This window comes from Choloepus didactylus, chromosome 5 (assembly GCF_015220235.1).
Source record: "Choloepus didactylus isolate mChoDid1 chromosome 5, mChoDid1.pri, whole genome shotgun sequence".
Lineage (NCBI taxonomy): Eukaryota > Metazoa > Chordata > Mammalia > Pilosa > Megalonychidae > Choloepus > Choloepus didactylus.
Window position 1 is genome coordinate 139,851,241 of NC_051311.1, and position 9,963 is coordinate 139,861,203.

General features: G+C 35.8%; 1 protein-coding gene across 1 annotated transcript in view; it reads left to right on the top strand.

The window, feature by feature from the left end:
- PLEKHA8 (pleckstrin homology domain containing A8) overlaps nt 1–7,071 on the top strand; it is a 91,044-nt gene extending 83,973 nt beyond the window's left edge. Inside the window, exon 13 of the mRNA XM_037836978.1 lies at nt 6,990–7,071. Coding sequence (XP_037692906.1) covers nt 6,990–7,003 — 14 coding nt within the window. The 3' untranslated portion in view covers nt 7,004–7,071. The remainder of the gene's footprint in view (nt 1–6,989) is intronic.
- The last annotated feature ends 2,892 nt before the right edge of the window (nt 7,072–9,963 follow it).

A 9,963-nucleotide genomic window follows, 5' to 3' on the forward strand; every position in this document is an offset into this window, starting at 1 on the left:
GGAACACACACACACTCCAGAGGACACCTAACATAGTTTCTGCCCTATCTCCTCACCCCGTATTCTGCAACACGCTCTTACTTCCTTTGAGTGAGCTGCCCCTTCCCCACTCTTTGAGTTCTGGTTGGGCTGCCCATCACAGTATCCAGCCCCTGGCCACAGCAGGGGACACATGATCCAGAAAAGGCCCGTCAGAGCCTTCCCTGGTGCTGTACATGTGGACAGCGAGTATCCCTTTCCTCTAGGGGCACTGAAGTGGGATGGCATAAGAATGACTCCTCTGCAGTCTGCCCTCCCTTGGCTGCATAGAGGTCGGCAGCAGGAGAAAATGAGGGCAACATGCAGAGCTGAGGGGAAAGAGAGCAAGTGCAAGGGCAAGAGAGGATGTGGAAACGGCACTGAGTGTTGGAGCAAACCATGCCTGGGGCCAGCTCCATACAAGTCAATAAATCCTCTATTTAAAGCTAATTTGAATTAGGTTTCTGCTGCTTGTAACCACACAAAGCAAGAGAAATTTTCAAGTAAGTGTGAGACATTTGTCTTCCGCCAGTTTATCAAATTTTCTCCCAATGCTTTCCACCTATATGTATGTGTTCCCTTCTTTTCTGGTAGGGTTAATAGAAGATAACCAAGAAAGATGGCTAAACTAGGGCCATCTGGGGTCCAATTTAAGTCTTAGCTATTTGGTACTGCACAGATCAAGACACTGAAGTGAGCTTTTGGTGTCTCTTAGCCTTTAGATTATCTCATTTAATCCTCAGAACAACCATGAGGCAGGTACTATTATTAACCCTGTTTATGGCTGAAGAAACCGAGGCTTAGAAATGTTGCTCCGTTAACCTGAGGTGACAGCACATGGGGTGGTAGAATCATGGCGTGAGCCCAAACAGTTTGCCTCCAGAGCCCACATCCTAAAGCCTGCATAGCTGATATACTAGAGAAAGCACAGCCAGATCTGTGATCCAATCCCAGCCCTTCCGCATCCTGGCTGGGGGCTCTAAGTATGTTAGGTAACTTCAAGCTTCACCTTTTCCTCTGTGAACTGAGGTAATGCAGTTTCACTTCCTGTTCATGAGATCCTTGCAAGGATTGAATGAGGTGGCAGGACCTGGCATATTACCTAACTCACCTGGACAGGTGAAAGCTTGGAGGTGTTTTTATTGTGGCCCACATTCGAGTCTCCCAAGCTCCGCTGACCGTCCCCGTGCAACGGGAGCTCGGCTCTTGCGCAGATCCTACTGCAGCCTTCTCATCTTCCCGGGGATGTTAGTAGAGAAGGCATTGCATCTGTATCTGCACTGTATCTGGAGTGACAGATCTGGATTCTCGTCCTGCCCTTGCAATTTCCAATCTGGGTAACCCTGCGCAAGTCATTGAACCCCTTGAGTCTTTGTTTCCTTGTTTGTGAGACTGAGACGTTGTTAGGAGGACTAAATGAGATGACATATTTATAGCATGTAGCACTGTGCCTGGCACATGGCAAGTACAAGTTAAGTTGTGATGGTGGAATGATTGGACTAAGTTGGTGTTTCAGACAGGTGGTTAATTCTCAGCTCACTCCAGCTGCACCCAGACACAAAGGAAATTACATGATCAGGGGAGACATCTTTAGACTTCATTAATGTCATCACTTATGCTAGACTGACGCTTTTCTTTTAAGTTCCTTTTAGCTATTTGATTTAATCTGTTAAATATTCAGAATTGGTAATAAAGCTCATCTCCATTGAAAGAAAATTACTTATGTCTCAGATTTCAGAAAATAAGACATCACACACCAAAGCAGAGAACACTAATACAGCCCCCTCCTAGTTCCCCACATTGTCAAACTGAGTTCTGTCAGCAGAATTGTTTCCACAGACAGGCAACACAAACAGATAAATACCTACTGTATGCAAGGCACTCTACTAGAAGACTTGCAGACAAAGAAATGAATCAGATACACTCCCTGCTCTCCAGGAATTTGCAATCCAGTAATGGAGATAAGACACATTCTTGAGTAATGATTACAGAATAATTGCATTATAGGGTGAAATACAAGCTCTATAAGAAGTGTAAGCAAAATGCTGTGGGAATCCAGAGAGAAGACTGTGTCCTTTTAGTTGAGGACATTGGACAAAGGCATGCTGGAGGGGGTGTCAGTGGGGCTTGGGCATAAGGTATATTGTACCAGTTAGCACTCTGGTTGCAAGAGACTGAAAACCTGAGCAACAAACACAACCTAATTGATATTTATAGAACAGGATATCTGATTGCAGAATACATGTTGTTTTCAAGTACACATGGAACATTTACCAAGTTAAACCATATGCTGGACTATAAAACAAGTGTAAAACCACTGATATGAAAAAGGATTCTGGGAAATAGCAGTAGCATAATTTTTCAGTCTCTGCAAATTCCTAAATAGAAACAGGCAGAGCAACTAGATAGCAAAGCCAAAAACTCATGAACAGTGTTTACCACAAAACTAGATGACATTATAGTTAACAATATGAGAATTAATATTTCCCCACTAAGATCAGGAACATAGTAAAGACATCTACTTTCACCACACCATTTCTATTCGTTATTGAACATGAGGTCCTAGCCAGTGAAGAAAGGCAAGAAAAGGAAATAAAACATATACAAATAAAAAATGAAGAGATAACATTTTCTTTCTTTTTTTTCTTTGCAGACAATGTACATAGAAATCCTAAGAACTCTATAAAAAGACTACTAGAGATGACTGAATTTCAGATGTTTGCAAGAAACAGGGTCAATATAGAAAAATAATTGTATTTCTGCATTCTAGCAGCAAACAATTAGGAAATGAAGTTGGAAAATAATGCCATTTACAGTAGCATAAAAATCCATAAAATACCAGGAATAAATTTAATAAAATATGTACAAAACCTTTGCAATGATAACTATAAAACATTTCTGCAACAAAGACCTAAAATAAATGAAGAGGTAATGATGTTCATGGATTAGAAGATCAGATATTGATCAGATGTCAATTCTTCCTAAATCGATCTGAAGATTCAGTGCAATCTAAATCAAAATACTTGCAGGATTTTCTTTTTACAGAAATTGATGGGCTAATCTAAAAATTATATGAAAATGCGAAAGACCTAGATTAGCCAAAACAATTTTGAAAAAACAAAGTTGGAGGACTTTCTGTAGACTTTCTAAAAGGTATAATAAACAAAACAGGATGGTATTAGTGACAAGAGAGAAAAATCCATGGAATGAAAGTGTCCAAAAATAGGCCCACACTTAATATGGTCAATTGATTTTTGATAAAGGTATCAAATCAATTCAATGGAGAAAGGAAGGCCTTTTCAACAAATGGTGATGGAACAACTATCCAAATGGGGAAAAAAATGAACCTTGACCAATACCTCACACCATACACAAAAATTATTTTTTGGTAGATCATGTAAAAGTGAAAACTCCAAAGTGTCTAGAAGAATACATAACTTGGGGCAGGAGAAATTTCTTATGACACAAAAAGCACTAAATATAAAAGAATAACTGATAAATCAGACTTCATCAAAACAAAGAACTTTTCCTCATAGAAAACACACTATTAAGCAAGCCGTAGATCAGAAAAAATATTCACAATACATATTTCTGACTAAATACTTATATCCAGAATATGTAAATAGTCTATAAATATTGAATTATTCAATAATAATTTTTTAAAAGATTAAAAAATGCACAATAGTGAGCAGGTATTTTACAAAGGATTACATACAAATGTCAGTAAAATAGAAAGAGAGCTCAACATTATTGGTCATCAGGGAAATGAAAATTAAAACTAAAATGAGATACCACTCCACCTTCACTAGAATTGTTGTCATTTAAAGACCAAAAATACCAAATGTTGACAACCGGATCTCACATACGTTGCTAGTCAGAGTATACCACTAGTATACTAGTAATTACTGCTAGTAATTAAACCACTTTGGAAATCAGTCTGCCAGTTTCTCATAAAGTCAAACATGCACCTACCCTATGACCCAGCAATAACACTCCAAGGTATTTATGTGAGAAAAATGAAACCCCTATTTCATTTCATGTCCATAAGGGCCCTTTTGGTAGTAGCCCCTAGAACATGGCTTGTCTCTTCATTTTGTTAGTGAATAGATAAACAAATTTTAGTATATCCAAGCAGTGAAATACTACTCAGCAAAAATAAGGAACAAACTACTGATATACCCAACGACATGGTTGAACCTTAAGATATGCTGAGCAAAAGAAGCCAAACCCCAAAGAGCACATATTAATGTTATTCCATTTATATGAAATTCCAGCACATGCAAAACTAATCTATGGTGAAAGAAATCAGAACATTGGTTACCTGTTGATAAGGGTGGGGTGTTGAGTGGGAAAAAGCAGTAAGGATCTTTCTTGGGTGATGGGAATTTTATATCTTGCTAGTAGAATGGGTTACATGGTCATGGGCATTTGTCAAAGCTCATTAAATTGCCCGCTTAAAATCTGCTTGTTCCCTGTATGTAAATTGTATTTGAATTTAAAATGTTAAACCAAAAACACATTCTTAAGAACAGCAGAGTTAAAACATCAAGGTCAACATTGCAAGGTCAGAATGTCCAGATCAAACAGCAAGTTCAAAACATGAAAAATTCCCACAAATCAGTTAGAAAATACACAAAACATAGTAGAAAAACCTACGAAAGATACAACCAGATAACTCACAAATGAGGAAATACAAACGGCTAAAAAAAGAAGGATTGAACATGGTTTCATGTTTTACTGCTTATTCAGGATTCTTCCTCTGGGAATTGCTTATTCATATTTTTTACCATTTTCTCTTGGGCTTATCTTTTTTTTTAAATTCTAGTTATATTGGTCATATGAGTAGCACATATCTTCTCTTAGCTGGCTTGTCTTTTCACTTTGTATCTCAGGTCTTTTGTTATACACAAGTTTTTAATTTTAGTACCATAAAATGTATCCATTTTTTCCCTTTATGATCAGTGCTTGTTGGGTTTGATTTAGAAATAATCCCCTATTCAAATATTAAAATAACATGTAATATTTTTCCTAAAAATTTTATAATTTTTCACCTGTAGGTCTTTAAACCATCTTGAAATTATTTATATAGAGAGTATGATTTGGATATAATTTTAACTTTTTCCTTATGGATAGCCACTTGTCTCAGCCCTCCTTTTCCTATAATTTTAAATGCAGATGTTATTTTATATAAATGAGTTTAATTCTAGATTCTCTCTTATATTCTCTATTATTTAATGAAGGTCTTTATACTTTCTGAAATTAGTCATCTCCCCTCCAAACATGTACATCTTGTTTTTCCTCTTAATAAGTGTTTGGCTATTCTTTAATTTTCCGGGTGAATTTAGTTACCTTGTCAAGTTCTGAAAAATATCTTGTTAAGGAATTTTTATTGGAATTGTACTAACTTTGGTGCATCTTCACTTACTGCATCTTCAATAAGTTTTATAATTTTATTGACAATAGTCTTGTGCATCTTTTGTTACCAGGCACGTTATATTTTCTTGTTGCCATTGAAAAGTATTTTTTTAAGATTACATTTTCTAATTTTTTTTGCCAGTGAATAGCAATGCTATTGATTTTATATGTTTTGCATTCAGCAATCTTGGTAAACTCTTATTTCTAGTAGTTTGTAGATTCTTTTGTATTTCTTATTTTTTCCCTTTCCAATCTTATAACTTTTATTTATTTTTCTCATCTTATTACACTAGTGAAAAGCTCCAATACAATGCTGAATAGAAGTGGTGATAGAAGACATCCTCATTATGTTCCTAATCTGAAAGAGAATGCTTTCTAAATTTCATCATTATGTATAGCTTTTGCTAGAAGTTTGTTGTTAGCTACATAAACAGCTAATGAGTTGCTTTCTATTTCTAGTTAACTATAGGTGTTAATTATGAAACTGTTCAATATTATCACAAGTTTTTCTACAATTATTGAGATGATCATATGGTTTTCTCCTTCAACCAGTTAATACAGTAAATCCCTTTAACAGATTTTCTCATTTTGGTCATCCTTGCATTCCTAGGATAAATCCCCGCTTGTTAATGCTATATTTATTTTATTTTAATCTGCATTTCTAGATTTAGTTGGCTAATGTTTTATTTAGGATTTTTGCATGATATTTATATGTGAGATTAGCCTTTAATTTTACTTTCTCATACTGTCCTTACCTGGTTTTGCTGTCAGGATTATTATACTCACCTTAAAGAGTGAAGTGGGCAGTATTCCCTCATTTTATATTCACTGGAACAGTTTGTATAAGATAAGGACTATCTGTTCTTTGGAGTTTGGATCTGACTGGTAAAACCTTCTGGGTCTAATGTTTTTATGGTTTTGTTTTGTTTTCAGTGGGGAAGGTAGATTTTTTAACTCCTGATTCAGTCATAAAGCTAATCAAAATTCTATTTCTTCTTAAAAAGTTTTGTTAAGTTATAGTTTTCTAAGAAATTGTGCATTTTGTCTATGTTTTCAATTAACTGGTTATGGGTATCAAGTTGAATTGTTCACAAACAACCCTGAGAGCTTACTCTGGGCAGTCTAGACAAGAAGCCAGCTAGGTCTTCACCCACCCGTCTCACCTCTGTTCTCCTAGAGGGAAGGGCTGCACCAAAATTCAATGACCCACAAGACCAGTAAGTCCCTTCCCCAGGCAGGAGGGTCTGCAGCTTTCCATAGCCTCCCAGATCTCCAGGTGCTGGCAACTCCTATAAACAGCAATTACTTAAATCCAAACCACTTATGCTAAGCAGTCTCACCCCCAAACCCCATAAACTCCCTCTCTCCTCCAACAAAGTTAATGTTCATGTGTGCACTGTAAGAAGAGAGAGTAGCCAGGACCAATGATTCTCCATGGAATGCAAAGCTACTGCATGTCCAGCTCATTGCATGGGTCCTGACAAGCATTTCCATGCAACGCTGGAAGGACAGTGGACCACATTCCTCTTCTCATCTTGCTGGTCCTTGTGTTGTAGGTTTCACTCAATAGAGCCTGCTCCTTACCTCCAAATTGTGTTACATTGTGGATTGCATCCTGAGCCCATGGACCTGGCTGGTGGTGATGATGAAGCAACCCACCTTGCAGAACACTGGTTTTTCTTGCACAATGCATAATTGTTCGTAGTAGTATAATTACGTCTCCACTGTTTTGTAGTTTATATCCCATTTGTCATTTGCAATTGTTGATTTGTGCCTTCTCTCTCTTTTGTAGATCAAGTGTACGAAAGTTTTGTCATTTTGTGATTTTTTTTCTTTATTTTGGAAAAATTTTAGTTTTACGGGAGCATTGCAAAGACAATACAGAATTCCTGTATAAAGTTCTCTCGCTTCCCCTAAAGTTAACATATTACCTAACCATAGTACATTTGTTAAAACTAAGACATTAAAATTAGTCTAATACTACCAACTAAACTATACACATTGTTCAGATTTCATCAGTTTATGCACTAATGCCTTTTTTCTGTTACAGGGTCTAATCCAGGATACCACATTGCATTTAATATCATTTTATTTTCTTTTATTAAAACAGCTTTATCGATTTATAAATTATATAACATAAAATTCACCCATTTAAAATGTTCAATTCAATGGTTTTTAGTTTATTTACAGAGTTGTGAAATCTTCACCAAAATCTATTTTTAAAGTATTTTCATCCCCAAAGGAAACTTCATACCCACTATCAGTTACTCCCCATTACACCCTCCTTTAGTTTTAGTCAACACTAATCTACTTTCTCTCTCACTGGATTTGCCTATTCTGGACATTTCATATAAATGGAATCATACAATGTATATGTATATTCCATTTCACATAATGTTTTCAAGTTTCATCCATTTTGCAGCGTGTATCAGTACGTCATTTTTTAAATTCTGAATATTATTTCATTGTACGGATATACCACATTTTGTCTATGCATTCACCAGTTGATGGGCATTTGGATTGTTTTCATTTGTTAGCTATTATGAATAATGCTGTTATGAACATTCATTTACAAGACTTTTTATGGACATATGTTTTCATTTCTTTTGGGTAGCTAACTAGTATAGGATTGCTGGGTCATGAAATAATTCCATGTATAATATTCTGAGGAATTGCCAAACCATTTTCCAAAGTAGCTGCACCATTTCACTTTCTCACTAGCTGTGTACAAGGGTTCCAGTTTCTCCACATGCTTGCCAACTAGTTGTCTGTCTTTTCAATTATAATCTTTCTAGTAAGCGTGAAGTAGTATCTCATTGTGGTTTTGATTTGCATTTCCCTTATGACTAATGATGTTGAGTATCTTTTCATATCCTTTTTGGCCATTTGTTTATTTTTTGGGGGGGAGAACTGTTTATTCAAATCCTTTGGATTTTTTTTAATGGGGTTATTTGTCTTTCTATTATTGGATTTTAAGAGTTCTTTTCATATTCCAGATAGAAGTTCCTTGCCAAATATATGATTTGCAAACATTTTCTCAGTCTGTGGGTTGTCTTTTTACTTTCTTGATGGTATCATTCAAAACACAAAAGTTTTTAATTTTGGTGAGGCCCAATGTATCATTTTTTTTCTTTTCTCTTACATGTATTTGGTGTTGTATCTAAAAAATCATTGCATAACCAACTGTCATGAAGACTTACATCTATGTTTTCTTGTTAGAGTTTTGTAGTTTCAGTTCTTATATTTAGGTCTATGATCCCTTTTGAGTTAATTTTTGGTTAGTGTAAGGTATGCAAACAAATTCATTCCTGGCTTGTGGATATTCAGTTGCCCCAGCACCGTCTGTTGAAAAGACTATTCTTTTCACCATTGAATTGTCTTGCCACATTTGTAAAAATCAATTGACCATTAATGTAGGAATTTATTTCTGGACTTTCAATTCTATTCCATTGATCTACATGTCTATCCTTATGTCAGTACTACACTGTCTTGATTTACACAGCTTTGTAATAAGTTTTGAAATTAAACAGTATTAAGTCCTCCAACTTCATTCTCCACCTGGATTCAACTCACCACACCTTAACTAAAAATAACATAGTCAAAAGATCCTTGTTTACAGTAGGTTCACATCCACAGGAATGGATTAAGATTAAGAACATTTCTTTTTCTGAAGTACATAACTCAACCTACCACAGTGTACATTTATTTTCACTTATGCGTGGGACGCACTGTGTGCCTTCATTCTAAGGATTCTTTTCTTTCTTTAATTCTGAACAATTCTCAGGTATTATCTCTTTGAATATTGCCTTTCCACCATTCTCAATTTCTCTTTCTGGAACTCCTACTAGATACACATTGGATCACTTCATTCTTTGAGTCTCCTAACCTCATTTTAACATTTTCCATCTCTTTATCCTCATGCTGCATTCTGGGTACTCTCTGCAAATAGAACTTCTAATGAACTACTTCTCTCTTCAGCTTCTTTTTCACCAATTCATTAAGTTTTAAATTTCAGCGACTCTAGTTCTCATTTCTAGACATTATAATTTACTTATTTTTTAAATCTTTCCATTTTTTTGACAATAATACCTAAAACCATGTGCCTGGTACTCTTCTAAGTGATCTACATATATTAACACATTTAATCCTCATAAAAATCCATTGAGGTCAGTATTATTAATATCCCCACTTTACAAATGAGGAAACTGAGAGGAGACAGAAATGTCAAGTGACTAGATCAAGGACACCCAACAAGCAGGTGGTAAAAGTGGGACATGAAGCCAGCATTCAACTCCAGAGTCTGCTCATAATTACAAAGCAGCAGTGTCTTTCACAGCTTTTTCTTTTCTTGGTGTTTTAGTTGCATCTTTCAGTCCTTTAATAATTTAAATATGGTGATTTTACATTCTCTTTCAAATTTCCATTCTATTATCTGAAGTTCTAGGGTATCTTCTGAAGCTACTTATTGTGTCTGCTGACTCTGAGGAGGATTGTGTCCTTCTGTGTTTCATGCAGTTTTGTTTGTGAGCT